This window comes from Henckelia pumila, chromosome 4, assembly GCF_033568475.1.
Source record: "Henckelia pumila isolate YLH828 chromosome 4, ASM3356847v2, whole genome shotgun sequence".
In the NCBI taxonomy this organism is placed as follows: domain Eukaryota; kingdom Viridiplantae; phylum Streptophyta; class Magnoliopsida; order Lamiales; family Gesneriaceae; genus Henckelia; species Henckelia pumila.
The window spans coordinates 36,785,490-36,806,084 of NC_133123.1; the positions used below are offsets into that span (position 1 = coordinate 36,785,490).

At 31.5% G+C, this 20,595-nt stretch overlaps 2 protein-coding genes across 2 annotated transcripts; both read left to right on the top strand.

Annotated features, from left to right (window-relative positions):
- The first annotated feature begins 5,707 nt into the window (after positions 1 to 5,707).
- Positions 5,708 to 10,955, top strand: LOC140864744 (MADS-box protein SVP). The gene is made up of 7 exons (XM_073269085.1): positions 5,708 to 6,320; positions 9,069 to 9,212; positions 9,294 to 9,393; positions 9,488 to 9,529; positions 9,762 to 9,803; positions 9,926 to 10,083; positions 10,699 to 10,955. Exons 1-7 carry the CDS (start codon positions 6,139 to 6,141, stop codon positions 10,715 to 10,717), a joined length of 687 nt encoding a protein of 228 aa, XP_073125186.1. The 5' UTR covers positions 5,708 to 6,138; the 3' UTR covers positions 10,718 to 10,955.
- A 5,816-nt stretch (positions 10,956 to 16,771) lies between these two features.
- Positions 16,772 to 20,256, top strand: LOC140865572 (kinase-interacting protein 1). Its single transcript, XM_073270252.1, has 2 exons — positions 16,772 to 16,996; positions 17,448 to 20,256. The coding sequence occupies exons 1-2, from the start codon at positions 16,903 to 16,905 to the stop codon at positions 20,126 to 20,128; spliced, it is 2,775 nt and encodes a 924-aa protein (XP_073126353.1). The 5' UTR covers positions 16,772 to 16,902; the 3' UTR covers positions 20,129 to 20,256.
- The last annotated feature ends 339 nt before the right edge of the window (positions 20,257 to 20,595 follow it).

Below are 20,595 nucleotides of genomic sequence, written 5' to 3' on the forward strand. Positions count from 1 at the left end.
CTGCTTATTTTCTTCATGATATTGTACGAAATAGTATACAATTTTAGTTATGAACTAAATGCATTATTTAATAGTTGCAAATATTTATTGGCAAGAGAAGATGAAATTTTAAAGCTAATAATTGTATATTGATATTTGAGATATATACAAATATAACACAACGATCATGTAAACATCATTTTTATATCATTTTAAATCGCAAAAATGCTTTAGGGGGCCGATTAGGATTCAAAAGAAGATGGATAATATTTCCGAGGAATGAAAGGATTCATTTCTGAAGATTAAAATCAAAGAAGATTTTACCTGGTAGCTTGATATATTGAATTAATATGCTTGTAATCTTCTCGATTACGAGAAGAAACGACCGAGCACGTAGGGGCTGTATCAGTGTAATATTTGAAAATTTGTCAAGTACAAGAGCATTAATCAGATAAGACAAATGGTGGTACATATATGGAGTCTGGAGAAAGATCGACCGTTGGAATTTGGAGCTATTAATTTATCCGATGGAGATGTAACAACCCACCATGACAGCTAGTCTTCATTCGTGCACATCTTTTGATTTAAATTTCGCAGGTGTTAATAAACACCTCCGCTTTTTACTCATGTGAAAGGGTTCTTTTCGGGATATCTAAAGGTTACAAGAATTTCAACACACAACTAACATATTATATATAACAATCTATAAATACAAGAACCAAACTTAGCATATCAACATAATTACATAAATCCAAGAGATATATCTGCATATTTTTTTGACAGTGATATTTCTTCATATTCAATATCTAGATAAGATGTAGATAAGATGATGATGTAGATAATAATAATAAACAAATAGCGTCAGAAAGATTCTATAAGTTTAAAAATATAGTTGAGTAGGCTAAAAGCCAAAATATAATATAATAACATAACAACCCAATTATGTCTTCATCCATGTGCAATGCTCTCAAAACTCATACGAGCTCCTCGCTCAACTCGGTAAATCTAGGCATCAAGTATTATCATGCTCACCCACAATGCATGATACACGAGTTTACGCTAAATAAATAAAAATCATGCATGTAAGAAAATGATATTGAATACATATAAATTGATCATATCCAAGAATTATAATATCTCACTCAAAATTCTTTTATTTTAATGGGTCATTGGCTCACCTACAATGCACCGAATATAACTTTGCATAATATCAATAGGCAAAAGGATTGAGAGTATCGATAGACCATATATCCTTCTATGACCACCACTATCCGAGAAGTCCCCACCAAGGGCATTAATCATAAGAAGAGCAACTTCGATGCACCATCACTTTGTGATTACCAAAAACATATCTCTATCAAGCTTTGTAATCCTCTAAAGACTATCCTGAGATCATGAGTTCGATTCCCTCTGTCAACACCTTCTTGGACTAATCTATCGCACATAGCTTGCTTAAGTAGTTTTTGGAAGATCTTTTAGGAAGTAATTCTCAATTTTTTCTTAACAAAATTTTACAAACTTTGAAGGATAATCTGAGAAATGCTTCATAGAAGCTCTTCCCAAATACTATCTTATTGCTGTTTACCTCGCTAGCGTAATTTGTAGGCTATTACGTTAGTTCGAGAGTTTACTTAGTGCACACCGAAAAGTAGTGGCTACGAGTTCTCACGTCATAAAAAATAAATAATATCCCATTAGAGACACTCAACATATCACATAAGTGTGTTTCGTGTACATCAGTGCACTAGTAGTGGAAAAAAAATATTTTCTTATCTCAAAACCATCTCGTGCATGCAATAATATCTTATATTACCTCATGTGTTATTCATGCAAGTGCAACAAATATAAATGAACTAAAATTTTAATCCGTTATCCACCAAACAATACATAACACATTTGATGCATTCATTTAAGCATTAATATCACAATTAATATACCACGAAATACTATGTTCATGTATTATGGTCGCAGATGAATATTTACCAACCTTTCACTGGTAGGTATAGGTATCTAATTACTCTAGATTTTTCAAATCTCAATTTTTTTAGGTGGAACAATCTGTAAAATTTTCAAATATCATTCTAAATTTCAAACCCAAAAAAAAAAAAAAAAAAGAATTGGATCCTCTGCTGTCTTCTATTAACAGCACAATGTGTTGTCCTCACAAGACGGTGTCATTTTGTGAGGCTTTCAATTTTTGTTTAAAACTTTTGTTTTCCTTTTTTAAAAAACCGACTGAAAGTTTCATTTGTTTCTTTGGGAGAAAACTTATAATTTCTCTTCTTTCTCGTGTTTTTTTTTTGTTAGAAGGATGTATTCTGAATTTTGAAACACTTTAACAACAACAATAAACTAGTTGAGGCGAGAGAATCTCTCTATCCGCAAGATGAAATTGCCCGTTAACAGTGCTCAACGTTGGCGGCAATCGTCTTTAAGATACAACGACTAACGATCATGATATAGCAGCACTACAAATATCACGAACTTCAGCGAACAAAAATAAGTATCAACTTTTCTTTTGAGAGAGTGGGGGAGAGATTTTGCAAAGCTGATGCATACGTTATCAGATGTTTTTCTATCTCATTATACGTTATAACTGATCATATATATAGCCTAAGACTTCAAAAAATACGTCTTATGGCCTAAGGATGCAACCCGTGACAGAAAAAACCCAGAAACAGACGCAACTTTTCGGAGCCCAGAAGGCGCGCTCGAGCGGTAATATTTGACCGCTCGGGCGGCCAACTTAAACCCAACTTTCTGTTTTGCAGAATTTGGGTTGCGCTCGGTCGGTAATTTATGACCGCTCGGGCGGCCAACAAATCTCAAGTCTACTGTCTCGCAAGGTGAGGGCTGCGCTCGGTTGGTAGTTTCTTACCGCTCGGGCGCACTAACACAAAAATATTATTTTTTAACCAAATTTTATCCAAAAAAAATAATTGATCATAAAACCTCGCCTCGCCAGCCGGGTCAGCCGGCCGCGCGTGTGTTTGTTGCATCAATTAGCGTCTTACCCTTTTACAAAAGCTCGGTGCCCTAAGGGCCCAATCTCATAAACCAAATTTGGGTTATTTAAGGAGTCAAACACATTGGAATTGTTCCAATGTGGGACAAACTAAAACAAGTTTTTCCTCCAATTTATTCACCAAATTTGAATTTATTCAACACATTGGAACAATCCTTTCAAAAGCCTTTCAAGCCCACAATCACAATTCATTCAATATTTCCAACAATTTTATATGTATATTTACTATTTATGTTATTTAAATGTAATACACTTTATTTTTGTTAATGTATGTAAAAAAACATTATGGTACACAAATTATTTAAAAATAAATAATCGATACATTATTTTTCTTTAAATATGAACAAAAACATATTCATTATTGTATTTTTATCGGTTTGCTAAAATATATATTTTTAGATCTGTCTATGATTTATTTATGAGCATGATTTTATTATTATGTAATTATAATATTTTAATATAAATCAAATAAAAAATATAACTTATTATATATTTATAAATAAAAATATATTATATTTGAGTATATAATTTATCAATGAGTAACATTCTTGTGAGACGGTCTCATCCGTGAGACGGGTCAATCCTACCCATATTTATAATAATAAGTAATATTTTTGGCATAAATTGTAATATTTTTTAATGGATTACCCATACAAGAGACCCGTCTCATAAAAATGACCCTTGAGACCGTCTCATAGGAGTTTTTGCCTTTATCAATTGATACATCTAAAATTGTTATATAAACGCGTAAAACAATTATTTAGGATGATATAATTTTTAAATAATTTAAACTTGTTTTTAAACTTTTTATCAATAAAAATTTTGAAACATAAAGGGTTAGTTGAATTTATTAAAAAAATTAGATTTAAAATCAATTTTATTAAAGAGTAAAATTATTTTTTAATATAGTTAATATATCAATTAAATCATTTATAATATTTTATGTACCAAAATTTCAATTTATCAATGTTATGTGAATGAAATAAATTTTACTCTGTTTATTTCATGAAAATAGTTTTTTTGTAAACTTTAAAGATCTTCAAAAAGAAGAAAGGAACCTCTAAAAGAAAATGAAGAAAGTAACTTTTTTTTTCCCAAAATGAAATCAAAAGAATTGTCCAATTGTGAAAAAAAAGGAAAACAAAAGTTAAAAAAAAAAATTGAAAGCCTCGCAACACAATGTGCTGTTCATAGAAGACAGTAGAGGATCCGGACCCAAAAAAAAAATATCAAGGACAGAAAGTTTCACCCCTTCAAATTTTACTTGAATTTCATTAAGTCAGTTGAGTTGTTTTCGGCCAACTGTATTATCAGTAGACCAATAATTTAGAATCCAAATCTAATTTATATATCATTCTGGTTTAAAGGTTTATCGATTTAATTAGTGCTACTAATTAACATATATTTTGACCCCTACTCTCCATAATTAGTAAGTCAATTTAAGGAACCATATCTACAAAGTTTCAAAGTTTTACAACTAAAGGAACTTACTCATTTTTTTTTTTTTTGATTTTTTAACGGAAAATAACTTAGTATTTTACTTATGGAGAAACTAGTAACACAAAGAATCCACTTGTAAAATTTTGATTGAATTCATCCACACAGTGATCACGGGTAGATGAGATCCTAGCATATGAATAATACCCAAATCATGCATCCAACGGTTCATATTTTTACACATAAGCTTAATTAATTATATATTATTGACGTGACAAATCATGAAACATTAGATCTATCATTGGATATTACTCATATGCTAGGTTGAAATCTACCGTAATCACCCAAACAATTTTAGAGGGTATCAACGATAAGTCAACAACACACTGAATATTTTAAATTGGTTCAATTTTTTTATGTCAATAACTCTTTTAACTTTTTCCCCACTCATTATATGTCAATAACTCATATATATATATATATATATAGAGTTTTGCTATGCTGCCCACCTTCGTGCCCACCTATGAGGTGATACTCATCCATTGGATGAACCATTTGTATATGATTCATCTCATCCATGAGATGATTGTCACCTCATAGGTGGGCATGAAGGTGAGCACGGAAGATGAGCAGCATAACAAAACTCTATATATATATATATATATATATAAATAAATACAAGAGCATTCTATAATAACTATATATAGTCATAGCGTGATATTTTTAGATTTTACCTAAAAATCATCCATCTTATCAAACTATTTACTATATTATATAATATCAATTTTTGTCTCTTATCATTTCAATTTGAAAAAAACAATAACTTTTTATTTTAATTTTTCTTTAAAAAAAAAAAAGAAAAAAAATACTTCATTCTTTATAAAAGACAAGAAAATCCCTTTGCTACAGTTTCAAAATAGGTCGCGAGGCCTTACTAGTTACTTCCACCCAATAATTATTAGCTCAAATAGTAAATGCATTATTAATGTATGAATAATATTATCACAAGCAACCAATATGATGAGATAATTCTACAATGCATCAGGTGCACTACACCAGCTGCTGCTAATTTTCACCTTCGGATCATATAAATCACTCGTACTTGTACTTGTCTCTGGAAGTTAGATGCAAATACATGGGGACCAAGTATGAGACTCACACAGAGTATAACTCCACCTTTCATTGATTGGTGGCATTTTGGCCAACAGGGAACAATAAACTTGGGTACCCAAAAATAAATCACATCTCCCCTAATCTGGTAATGCCAATAAATTCTCTCGCAACCAATCCACATTCCATTTCTTTCCTTCTTTATACTCCAACCAAACAGATTTGTCTTATTGGTGGACTTTATTTTTTTTATTGTTTCTGTGTTCTTTTTGCCTCTTGAGTCTTCTGAGAGTGTGTATAAATCTGGATCTGAGAGTGGAACATTGGCCAAATGAGGATCCTGCAGTCCCTCTTTTCCTCTCGTTTTCTTTTCCCTTTTTTATCATTTTCTTGGTTCTGTTTTTGTTTAGGGTTTGTTCTCTTGTAAATTGTAATCATCATATATATCAATCATATTCCACCTCTCTAGCTAAAAATGGTAAAACGCCGCCTTTTGTGTCGTCCCTGCTATATTTGACCCCATTTTTGGCAACCCAGTTTCTTGATTTCCCATTCCAGAAATTAAACTCTATATATATCTCTTAATTATGGCGAGAGAGAAGATCAAGATCAAGAAAATCGACAACGCGACTGCTCGTCAGGTGACATTCTCCAAGAGGAGAAGAGGGCTTTTCAAGAAAGCTGAGGAGCTCTCTGTTCTCTGCGATGCCGATGTTGCTCTCATCATTTTCTCCTCCACTGGGAAGCTCTTCGAATATGCTAGCTCCAGGTTCAATTCCTGCTTCCTTCATCAAACAAAATCATGTGTTCTTTAAATTAATTAAAATGGGCTGTTTTAATTTATTATTATACATCTGGTATATATGGTAAATGTTCATAAATTTTATTGGTTAGGTTTTTAGCGGTTCAAATATTTTTGTTTGTTTGTTTGTTTTTTTTCTTTAATTTCCATCTGTTCACTGGTTAGGTTTCTTTATATTTAATTTACAGATGGTGTCCCTTACGGAATATTAAAATGTTGTACTTCAATCATTTAAGCGTTTTAAGGGTAATTTTTAATTTTCGTATTGCCCTCTATATATTCTGTGCATTTGTTGTAAGAAATTTCACCATTGTGTCATTTAACTTAGTACAACCATGTTCTTGGCATTCTTGCTAGATTTCATTTATATACACAATATATTTTCGTATTGCCTTCTATATATTCTGTGCATTTTTTTAAAAAAAATCTTTACCTTGTATCTATGTACGAGGTCATTTGTTGTAAGAAATTTCACCTTGTGTCATTTAACTTAGTACAACCATATTCTTGGCATTCTTGCTAGATTTCATTTATATACACAATATATATACATACACACAGAAGTACATATATTTTCACTTACCTGAAAATTTCACACGGAAACAGTAACTAAAGGCTGTAGCTATGTAGTTAATTACTTTAGGAAAAGTGATCCTTTTTTTACGGTGGGTCTAACATGTACTATGTGTTGGACCTATGTATCTATGCTTGAGGAGATCTAGCTAGCTAAGGAAAGAACTAATTACTAATTAGACTCTCCCATATGAAAGTTTTTGAGATTAATCTTTTAATTTGAAATCAAATAAGTTTGTTGTGATAAGGTTTTACCGATCAATATCCAAGAGGTAGGTCATCAACCCGATCTATATCTAGAGTGACTATGGATTAATATCCAATCTGAGATAGGTCATCTACCTGACCTATTTGTAGAGTGACATTAAAAAAAAATTAATACATCGAATTAGAGATCTATCACGTAAAATTAACTCATAATTTTGATTTTATAAAAAAAAAAACCCCTCTCTTCTTGGGAATGGAAAAATTCTGAATACTAGCGTTCTTTGATCGCGTGCATTTACATAAAATATCTTCATAACATTGATTAATTTTCATGTTATTTTTAGGGTTAGTCTATGCTACACCGGGAGTGCTTCTCCCCCTATTTCAATACCATTAGATCACGTGTGACCCATATATTTTTATGAAAAGTAACATATGTCTTGATAATGGTATGGTTGATATTTGACCATATCATAAGGGGAGAAGTACTCCAGGTGTAGTATAGAATAATCCTTATTTTTAGAAGTCACGTGATGAATTAGATATTCAAAAGCTTAGGAGTGATAACTATCGAATCTAAGAATTTAAAAATACAAACAAAAACAGCAAAATGTCATTTTGGTAAATAAAATAAAATCTAATTACTAAAAAAATAGGAGACCACATAAATTACTAATTTATATAATAATTTTGGTTTTGTTGGAAATTAAATTAGTACATAATCATAATTTCATCCCAAATTTCACCAATTAATTGAAATTTAGTTATCGAAGTTTATTCGAATATAATCGTAATTTCATTATAATTTTGATTGAAGTTTATTCCTTAGCAATCGAAGATACGTTTTTTTAAAACAAGATTATATATATATATAGAGTTCTTTTATGGTGCCCAACATTATATGCTCACTTCATGCCCACCATGTACAAGCCAACTCATCTATTGTACCGGTCAACTCATTTATTGTACATGAAGTGGGCATGAAGTGGGCATATAGTGTTGGGTACCATAAAAGAACTCTTTATATATATATATGTATATATATATATATATATAAACAAATTTAAGGGGCTAAGATATTATTCAGTGTTATTGACATCTTAATTTTTATGATTTTGTGGAAACAATTTTTAATATATATATATATATATAGGCAGCTTTTAGTGGTTTTTAAAATATACTCCCTCCGTCTCGATTATATAGTAGTCATACTTTTTTTCCACACAAATTAAGAAAAATCATCGGGAAAACAAATTTTATACAAACCATTTATTTTATCCCTATCTAATGTATTAAAAAATGATTGCACAATTTTCAAATTGTAGTTAATAGGGATATATTAATAAAAGAGAGTAAAAAAATATTACTAAATATGATATATTACTATATATTTGAGACAAAAAAAACATGGACTATATAATTTAGACGGAATGAGTATATGAAGTTAGCTTTCCCTTGTAAATTAAAGGGGAAAAAATAAAAAAAATCACTTAGGTGGTGTTTGCAACCTCTAAAAATAAGTGATTATGGAGATTCCCTCTTGCTTAAAACAATAGATAATATGTAATAATATTACATATCCACGCAATCCTATCGACCCAAGTAGAGGCAATCCTATCGACCCAATTAGCTAGAGGACCCTTCAAGAATTCATTCCCTTAATTAAAAAAGCTAGCTTGAGGCTACATTTGAAATTACAAAACTATTTTGATGAAAAGTGTTAGTGTATTTGAGATAGTTTTGTAATTTCAAATATAACGTGTAACCGTATGTGTAGGCTTGATTTTGTGCATATGGCGTAACTCATCTGATCAAAAATACGTGTTAATTAATATTAAGTCTTTTTAGTGAAAGAACTTGCAAAAATTAAGTATATAAGATGAATGAAGAATTATGTGACAAGTTATTTTTCTTTTATGGCCCCAATATATATAGTATGAAGGAGATACTCGAAAGGCATAATTTGCATTCAAAGAATCTTGATAAGTTGGAGCAGCCATGCCTGGAGCTTCAGCTAGTTGAGGACACCAACTATACCAGATTGAACAAAGAAGTTGCTGAGAAAAGCTATCAGCTTAGGTAAGAATAACAAACGTATAAATGTTGACACGATCGACTACAAATTTTACGATACCACGCGTGTGACCGGTGTATTTACAGGCGTATGAGAGGAGAGGAGCTACAAGGGTTGAGCGTTGAAGAGTTGCAGCAGCTGGAGAAGTCTCTCGAAGCTGGACTCGTGCGTGTTATGGAGAAGAAGGTACGTACGTAGGCTCATCATATCGTTACCCTCGATTGGATTTGCGTGGTTGAATATTTGAAATCTGTGTTCTTGTGTTTTTTATCTGTGGCAGGAAGAGAAGATCTTGAAAGAAATCAATGAACTTCAAGATAAGGTCATCTTCAAACTTTGAACATATATATCTTTCATTTGATATACATGACAGCAAATTAATAGGTCGCAATTCGCATAATGAACCTCGAAATCAACTGACATTTGTATCAGATATTATTAATCACATGCATCCTAGCATTGAAATGGTTTATGAAATCATGCGCAAGACATTAGAATTCATTACGTTTGGACGAAACATATTGGATTTTCTTGTTTCTTTATGAAATTTTCAGGGAAGGCAACTTCTGGAAGAGAATGAACGATTAAAACATCAGGTATATAGTGTATATATATGTGTGTGGATGCATGCATGCATGTGAAATGGTAGTTCATCTGATATATGATATATCCTTGGATTCGCCTCGTTTTGATGTGAAACTTGGTGCCATGTATGAAGGTGTCGGAAATAACAAATGGTGAAAAACCTGTCCCGAAAGCTGATACCGACGTCATAATCTACGAAGAAGGACAGTCGTCGGAATCTGTGACGAATGCCTGTAACTCCACCGGTCCTCCCCAAGATTATGATAGCTCAGATACTTCTCTAAAGCTGTGGTAAGTTGGTAACATTTCTTATCAAAAAAAAAAAAAAAAGTTGGTAACATTATATATATATACTGCATGGTTTCTGTCATATGATGATTCTATTATCGAAGAATATAAATTTATATATTTTAAATTGCTTATATCTTCTTATATCTCATAAGTTACTTTAGTAACTTATGAATTATAAGGTCTTATTTGATAATAGTGTGTAAAGATATTGATATATATTAATTATAAGATCGTATTATTATTGATAATAATTAGAAATTAAGAAAATGACATGATGCTATGAAAATAATGCAAAAAAATATTTTGGAGTACATATTTTGAGTTGTGCCATTTAGTTTTGGTAGTTACAAAATTACAGTGATATATATAGTTTTGCCTTTTTAAAATTTTAATATAAGATCTCAAAAAATAAATAATATAGGGTGACCGATTTTATTTTGTTTATTTAACAATTCGGTTTGATATCGTATGATTGGTTGCCAAACATTTTATCGAACCTTATAAGCTCTGAAACAGTGTTGTATGCTGTTTAAGAAAGTTTATAAGAGGTATCCAAATACCTTTTAAAATATTAGTTGATGTTCTTCAAAGAAGCATATCGGCTTTCGATTGCAGGCTGCCGTATTCTGGCTGAACTCGACGAGGCTGCGCATTCGACTGAGTACTTTTGGTGCATGCCTGATCAGTTACTAAATACTGACTCACAAGGCTTATAATTCCTATTTAGAAGGTTGTATAACGCAGTATAAATTCGAAGGGGATTGTTGGAATTTTTCTGGATATTTCATGTTCTACTAGGGGCGTCTAATTTCTAATGTTTTGTTATTTGTGATGTTGGTAATCCATCATATAAAATTTCAGTTTTAGGTCAATATTTTTATTTTAATCAATTTTTTGATGCATGTAGCGTTAATACAGTCGATATAGCACTGACATATATATAACATCAATATGATGCTTGCATATGCAATATGCCATATTGACCCTTTCGCATGCGAAAATGAATAAATTGCTACAAATAACCAAAATTTCATTGAGGGCGTTTAGAAGTGATGCATAATATTTATAGTCAAGTTTTTAAAGTATTTTAAGTTATATCATGGTTATGTAATCAATCAATATATGATCAAACACATAATATTAGTCAAATTATGTATTGATCAGCAATCTGTCACAAGTGTAAAAAGTGTATAATGTTGCTATGTGAAGTTATAATGTACCTGTTAATTAAAAAATAATTATGTAAGAGTACTTCGAAGTTATTTACTTTAGTATTTGAAAATAATATAAATTAAGAATAATTATTTTAAATAGTTGCATTTTGTATAATTATTAACTCAGATATTAGAATATGTGTTTAATAATATGTATATTATATTGATAAAAATCAGATTTATAAATGATATTAAAACACATATTGAAGTTAGATAACACGTGAAATTAAAATAAAATATATAAAACCTGGTCACATTTTTACCATATAACTATAAAAAAAAAAATTAAAAATTGCAAGAAATGAATCAGAATTTCGGTTTCAAAATTCAAAGGGCTATCACAACCATGGTTCATTTCAACCTACCTTTACAGGCACTACCCCCATGATAGATATAAGAGTTCTCATTTAATAATACATGCAATGTCCACTAAAAAATAATGGACCCCACATTTATTGATGAATGAGGACCGTTAAATGTATGTCAAGGCAGTGCCTGTATAAGTAGGATCTAACTTACCCACAACCATTATGTGAGAATGATGGATATTATTATCAATTATTATCAGCCAAATAATGGTGCAGACTAATGGTCATTAATTATCAACCATAATGTACTAGTACTACTATCAGCCATAATTATCGAAATTAATGCATATTAATGACTCATCACGATCCACCATAAATTTTATCAAATGTATCAGTTCAATTTATTATAAGATTCAAGCATATTTTCGGGCTAATTACATCCACACCCCATGTGAAAAGTTTAAAAGACATAAAACACCCTGTGTAAAATTAATTGCATGTTAGACCTTATGTTTTAAAAAAATTAGAATAGAAACCCCTATGAGAGGGTATAAATGTGCTCGAATTTGTATAACATAGGGGTGAAACGTGCTACATTTTAAAAAACTGATGGATGCATTAGCCTATTAATATTTCTTAGGGGATTTTATGATTTTTAGACTTTTCACAGTGAATATTAATGCAATTAGCCCCATATTTTCATATCCATGAAAGTTCATTTAACTAAATTGTCTCATCAATTTTATAATATCACAATTAATTTAATATTTAGTATAAATTATATTATATATGGGTATCCACGTACATAATATTTACGTATTACATTACACATACGTCATCTATGTATATATCAGAGTGTATGTATATATATACATATTATATATATTGTAATTTTCATATTACTATTTAGACTACAATATTAAAAAAATTCTCTGCAAAATTAACTTTTTTTTATGACACGTTATAACAAAAATCATAGTTTATAATATATGAATGTAAATATAATATTAATGATTATATTTTGTATATTATTATTATTACACAAAAACTCATATGATACGGTCACACGAATCAATTTCGTGAGATAAATCTTTTAATTGGTCACTCATTAAAAAATATTATTTTTTATGCTAAAAATATTACTTTTTATTGTAAATATGAGTATGGTTGGTTGATCCGTCTCACAGATAAAAATTTGTGAGACTGTCTAACAAAAGACCTACTATATTATTATTATTATTATTATTATTATTATTATTATTATTATTATTATTATTATTATTATTATTATTATTATTATTATTATTATCTAAAAAGGTTGAGTGTCTTATAGTAACTATTTTTTGGTGTGTCATGACACCAAAAATCATGTTTCAATTCTACTTTTTTTTTGCCACCTTTTGCTCAACTTCTTTTTCTCACTAACATCTTCCATATTTTTTCAACCCATTTGTATCTTTTTTGCTTTCATGATTATATAATTTCAAATGTTTATATCTCAAATATCAATTTGATTTTATTAGCACATTAAATTTTTATTATCTTTCCAATAATTAATTTTTAACTACTAATAATAATGCATTATTTCATTAAAAACTCATAAAATATTCATGTATTATAGCGCACACACAATTGTGTATGCTTCTGTCACTAGTTATCTATACTATTAATTAAGGGAGAAAGATGAATAGCAACTAACTTTTGGTGAGACTTTTTTTAATATGCCAATAATAGTACCCTTAATTAGTTTTATTTTCTAAATTTTTATTTACCTTTTTTTTACAAATTTTTTTATTTTATAATTTAATTACAAATATTTATAAAACAAAAATAAATTAAAAATAAAATTATGATCGTACGAGCATGCAACGCGTGCTCCGAAACACTAGTTATTATTATAGATGAGCCTTTGAGAAGGAGGACACAAACTTTTTTTTTTCCAAAATTGTCCTTATAATTCATATACGTAAATTTGAATTTATTTATATATATATTTCCATATTTTTCTCAACTAACAATTATAGATAAGATAAATAATTTAAAATTTATTTATAGAAATATAAAAATCATAATTAAATTAATTATTAAAAATATATATAACATTTATATAGATCATATAACATTAAATATATCATATTATTTTACTCACAAACATAGCTTGTGCACGATTATGCTAGTTATTATAATTGAACATTTATTTTCACCTCATTCCTAATTGAATTTTCTTACTCAATCCCAACCACGGAGTTGTGTTTTCTAAGCATTGAGTAGAGATGATTGATTTTTTCTTCGTCTTTAACTTCGAAATCTTGGATGGAGCCATAAATTTGGGTTAGATATTTCGCTTGGTCGGCCCGCCCCGCCCTGCCACACAATTTAAGTGAGTTGGGTTCAAATTTTTCAACCCAACTAAAGGTGGGGCTAAGTGGGCCAACCCACGCGGGTCACGGGCCTTAGCGGGTTTGGCCCGCAGCGGGGCTGGAGAATTATTATTATTTTTTTACTTTTATTGTGATATATATATTTTTTAATGAAAGTTGTGAATTTTTTTGTATTAATTATTTTATATAAAATTTGCACGTATAAAATCAATAATTAAAATTTTTATTAATATGTTTCTATTAATATTTATTTATGAAATAAAATTTATAATTAATTATAATGATTTTTATTTATTTTTGTTTGTAGTGAGCCAACCCGCAGGCCGGCCTGCCTAACTCGCAACCCATCTTGGGTGGGTTGGGTTGGGTTGAAGATTTCCAACCCGTCGAGATGGTGGGCCGGCCGGCCCTCGAATCACCAAATGGTGGATTTTTGGTGGGTCGGCTTGCCTTGTCATGGGTTGGCTCGTCTTACAGCTCTAATCTTGGAACCCAAAAGTCGATTTTATTAAACTTTTTTTTAATTCTTTCATAAAATATCTAATTTTCACATATCTTGCTTCATTCTTATACATTTCCTTGAAAAACTAAATTTTCACATATCTTGCTTCATTCTTATATACTCCCTCCGTCCCAATTATATTGTCCATGTTTTTTTTTATTTGTCCCAAATATATAGTCATATATCATATTTAGTAATATTTTTTTTACACTTCTTTACTAATATACCCCTATTAACTACATTTTGAAAATTGTGCAATCATTTTTTAATACCTTAAATAGGGATAAAATAGAAAATTTATATAAAATTTGATTTCCCAATATATTTTTCTTAATTTGTGTGAAAATTCAAAAAAGACATTATATATGAGACGAAGAGAGTATATCTTTGAAAAAACTAAACGTTGAAAATGCATTATAATTGTCTGCATTGATTCAAAGATTTAAAACATTATTGTTGAACAATATCCTACAATACCATTTTTTTTCTCTCAAAAAAGGGAAGGAGTTTGCCTAATCCCTGATATGATATATACCGACGACTAAAAAAAGTATCTACATTATTCAAGCTTAAAACTGAAATTGTTTTTGGTCTTTAATCAAATTTCATTCCTTAAAATAGCACGCACCTGTTTGTTTGTTTGTTTTTTTTTTTTTTTTTTCTTAAGTCTCGAATTTGTGATGGGATCTTAAGTTGAGACTTGATTATAACAAACAATCATCTCTTCCAAACTCAAAAATAATAATAATAATAATAATAATAATAATAATAATAATAATAATAATAATAATAATAATAATAATGAGGAGTGTTATTTACACTCCAAAAAGTGTTAATAACACTCCACTTTATCAATATAATTCTTTTATAGACAAGAATATTCCTAATTAATTATTTTTTCTTATATGATAAAATATCTATTGACCTTAATTAAAAAAACTCAAATTCATGCCCTCTATTTGTCAACCACTAAATTTTTAATATCTCAAAAATTTGTCACGGTGTTATTCATATGCAAATAAATCATAAAATAATAAAAATTATTTTTTTAATCTTAAAAGTTAATATTATTCATATTATATCTCAATATTTTGTTCGATATACAAAATATTATTCAAATTTTTTTTAAAGAATGCATAAATTAATAGGTTACAAAATTTTGATTTACCAAGATTATGTTGAAGTGTTTGGGATGAGATTTAAATTTACATTTATTAAAGAATTTCTTATTTTAGAAAAAAAAATTTAAGCATAACCATACATATTTTAGTGATTAAGAGCATAATTACAATGATATAAGATATTGTTGAACTCTATTCATTCATTTCATTATTCATATAAATTCACTCTCTATTTTATTTTATTTTTTAGAAAAATGTTTATTATTCAAATATATGAACTTCAAATTTGAAAATTTATATTTTGTTTGAAATAACATTTTTATTGGTACCCATACCACTTTATAAGATACTGCGATTAATTACATAAAAGTTTGATTTTAAAAGTTACAATATAAATTATAATAAATAGTGAAAAAAGAAGAATGAAATATCCCAAAAATTGGAAATACAACATAATAATATTAAACGGGTTTTTTTAAGGGTAATGAGCGGTTCTTTAAATCAATAATGTTTGAAAAAATTGTTTGCATTCTATATTTAAAAATATTGACAAATATAACAATAATATTTTGAGTTGTTATAATTTAGAAAGCTTGTTTTATGAATTTATGATCTATTGAGGAATTTACTAAAATTGATTAATTAAAGGATAATATAATCAAGTTGTAGTAGAAAAATAATACATGGAGTGGGTGTAACAAAACTTAGAGTCTCAATAACATTTTCCTAATAATAATAACTTACGGGTGATGCTACATGTACACGGAGGATTACACGTTGGGTTACACGTTGCCCTTGAAATTACATAAATATCCTTAATGTATTTTAGAAAGATTTTTTTCAAATCAAGTGGAGAGATAATTTTGTAATTTCATGTGTAGTGTGTAACTCAATATGTGTACATATAGCATTTCCCATAACTTTATGTCAAGTGTACCTGTATTATGATACATCACCTTCACCGGATATATAGATTATATATAACACCTCTACGAGAATTCATATTGCTAGTAAATCTAAAAGTCAAGATTGTACCTTCAAGAATGGCTCAACTCAAAGCATGGAGCGAAACAAACTCTTGACCAATGAATTCAAACATAGCAATTCAAAATGATTCTTGATTGAACAAAAATCTTCTGTCTTTTTTGTTCAAACTCTTTCTTTCCTTCATTCTTTATCAATGCTAATGTCACGTGAACATTACGGGGGCAGAAAGAGTGTCATGCCGGGCCATTCATTTCCTCCAAATTAACAGAAGAAGAAAGTGTTTGTAAGAGAATCGAATCCATCAAAATGCTACAAAGAGCCGCGAACAATGCATATTCATGGTGGTGGGCTAGCCACATCCGGACCAAGCAATCCAAATGGCTTGAACAGAGCCTTCAAGGTAATCCCACCCCACCCGAGTCCCCTATAATTTTTATTTTTATTTTGACAAAATTATGTTCTGAGAACCATCAACAGATCGATATGTTTTTCTGTTGATTGCGTCGAGATCCATACGAAAATTACACATTGAGTTACACATTCTACATGAAATTACAAAATTATCCCTCCACTTTATTTGAAAAAATTCTTTACCAAAATACATCAAGGATATTTATGTAATGTTAAGTGTAACGTGTAACCCAACGTGTAACCTTCCGTGTACATGTAGCATCACCCTTGCACGAAAGGCGCGTGGTCGTTTTGCATGTGTTTTTGCATAGGGAGGCAATGTATGAGGGTGTCAAATGAGCTATCTTTTAGGAAACTTATCATATATCAAATACATAAAAATAGATCATGAAATTATGGAATATTCAAACATAATGTGAATTATTTATAAAACAATGCAGATATGGAAGAGAAAGTCCAGAGTATGCTAAAGCTGATAGAAGAGGATGGAGACTCCTTTGCCAAAAGAGCTGAGATGTATTACAAAAGAAGACCGGAGCTCATCAACTCCGTCGAAGAATCATACCGAGCTTTCCGAGCTCTGGCCGACCGTTACGACCATTTGTCCAAAGACCTGCAGAACGCAAACAGGACAATAGCCACTGTATTCCCAGAACAAATTCAATTTGCAATGGAAGAAGATGAAGACTGCGCCAGCCCGAAAACCCTGAAGAAATCTCAAATTCCATCAATGAACATGGCCAATGTTCCCACGGTTCCTAAGGCGCCGATTAAAGACTTCAAAGGGCTCGTGACAACAGCTTCAAAGCAGCTCCAAATGAAGTCCTCCAAAGTTAAGGAACAAGTTAAATCTGGTTTCTCCAAAGAGGAGGCCCTTAAAGAGGTTGACAAGCTTCAGAAAGACATTCTTGCATCTCAGACGGTGAAGGAGTTTGTGAAAAGCTCTTACGAAAACGGATTGGCGAAGTACTGGGAGATTGAGAGCCAGATAATAGAGATGCAGCAGAAAGTGTGCAGTTTGCAGGATGAGTTTAACATGGATACCGTCATTGATGACGATGAGGCTCGGACTTTGATGGCCGGGGCGGCTCTCAAATCTTGTCAAGAAATGTTAGCTCAGTTGCAGGAAAACCAAGAAAAGGCTGCCCTGGAAGCAAGAGAGGAGTTCAATAAGATTGAAGATTCGCGGGAACGATTAAAGACCCTGAGGAATGAGTATCTGCCGGATGGAACCAATGATCAAGAAAAACAAGGTGAATGTGATAAAACTGAGGCATTGGAAGATAAATCACAGGACTCGGGAAAGGAAAGAATCGATGCATTACAGGGGAAAACTATAGAAAACTTGGATTTGAGTTCCATGGCATCAATGACAGTGAGTGAACTAGCGGAGAAGATCGATGAGCTTGTTAACAAAGTGTTAAGCTTGGAAACATCTGTGTCGTCTCAGACCGTGCTTATTAATACGTTGAAAACCGAAGCAGGCGAGCTCCACGAGCAGATTCGAGGTCTGGAAGACGAAAAGGGAGCCTTGATTGATGGGAAATATAACTTGAGAGCAAAGGTGAAGGAGCTAGAAGAAAAATTGAATTCAGTCCAGGATCTGAACAAGAATGTGGAAAGACAAAACAGTGATCTCGAAACAAACTTTTCTGAAGCGCTGTTGAATCTCGATCACTTGTCTGAAAAGCTAGGTAGTGTAAAGCCAGATGAAGAGGCGCAACAGAATGAAACACCTCGAGATGAGGCCAGGTCTATTTCCCTGGATGACTTGAAGGTGGAGCAGAAAGATGTGTCGATTTCCGAAGAACCATTCGAGGTTTCAAATGCAGACGACAAGTTGGATGTTAAGGAAGTGAACATCGAAGTTTCAAATACAGACCACAAATTGGATGTCAAGGAAGTGAACATCGAAGAAGTTCCGCAGTCTGATGCATCTGTTCCTGAAAAATTAACTATTGATGAATCAGTCACGTTTTCGGAACAGAAACCAGAAGAACATGTCGATATTTTTCAGTCCAAGGAACTTATAATAGTTGAAGCTCAAGGAGACATGGAGAAAGAAGAAGGGCTACACTGGCAGAAGATGCTCTTGAGTGGAGTGGAGGATCGAGAGAAGATTCTGCTTAAAGAATACACAGCACTTCTCAGGAATTTCAAAGAAGTCAAGAAGAAGCTTAGTGACATGGAAAAGAGAGAAAAAGAGAGCCAATTTGACACAATTGTGCAAATGAGAGAATTCAAGAAAGCCATTCTGAAAAGGGACGAAGAAATCCAACATATGCGCCAAAGGTTGAACTTGCTGCTAGCAGATAAACCCCAAGAAGCCGGCGAAAATTTTGCAGTGAATGAAGATTCCAATGTCAACAAAGAAGAAATCAAGTCGGTTCACACTGAAAGAACACCATCCATCTCAGCTGTTGAAGAAAAATTCCGGACGGACATCGACGCCATACTGGATGAGAACCTTGATTTCTGGTTAAGGTTTAGCACCGCATTTCATCAGATCCAGAAGTTTAAGACCGAAGTTCAGGATCTGCAGGACGAAATATCGAAACTACAGGAGAAAAAGAAACAAGGGGGGAGCGTCAAAACACGTCTCAAGTCCGAAGTCCTGCCCATTTACAAGCACTTGCGAGAAATACAGACCGAACTAACGTTGTGGCTGGAGCAAAGTGCGTCCCTGAAAGACGAGCTGAAGCGCCGGTTCGCCTCACTGTGCGGCATTCAAGAGGACATCACCAAGGCTTTGAAGGACGGTGCGGAGGAGGAAGAGATCAGATTCAGCAGCCATCAAGCCGCGAAGTTCCAAGGCGAGATTTTGAACATGAAACAGGAAAACAACAAGGTTAGAGAGGAACTAGAGACAGGACTAGAACATGTGAGTGTGCTTAAACTTGACATCGAAAAGACACTGGGGAAACTACACGAGGACTTCGACATTCCTAGCGATCAACCGCAACTGAAACATAATATGAGCAAATCGCGGATCCCTTTACGTTCTTTCATCTTTGGAACGAGGCAGAAGAAGCAGAAGCATTCGATTTTCTCCTACATGCATCCTAATAGAAGATACCAAATCCTGAAAGCTGGTGTGCCTGTATCGAATCCTGATTCTTGACCTTCTTTTGTTCAGATAGAATGACTATTTGCTTTAGAAGATCATTTTGTGGATAGAATAGAAACATTTGATTTTCAGGCTTTTGGTTTTTCTTGAGGCAGAAATTGCTCAAGCTGTAAACATGAAAATCTCATATATAGTTTGCATGTAAAATATGCATGGAGACATTCATGTGATTTTTTTAGCAGTTGATTTCCAAACTATTAATCTTTCAGGAATCTATTCAATTCTGCTCAAGATTTTCTATAGACTGCCTCAACTCTTCGACTTTTTGCTCATTTACCTTTTCTTTGAAAAGGAAAGCTAATTAAAAATGGGGAAAATTGCCTAACCCACGGTTTGCGAAATCTCGAAATAGCTCAAAACTTTAAATAAGCTTTTAAGCTTCTAAAGATGTTTTTTTAACATCAATTTCATATTTTTAGATGAACGTAATTTTAAACTTTCGATAATGTGTAATTCACATT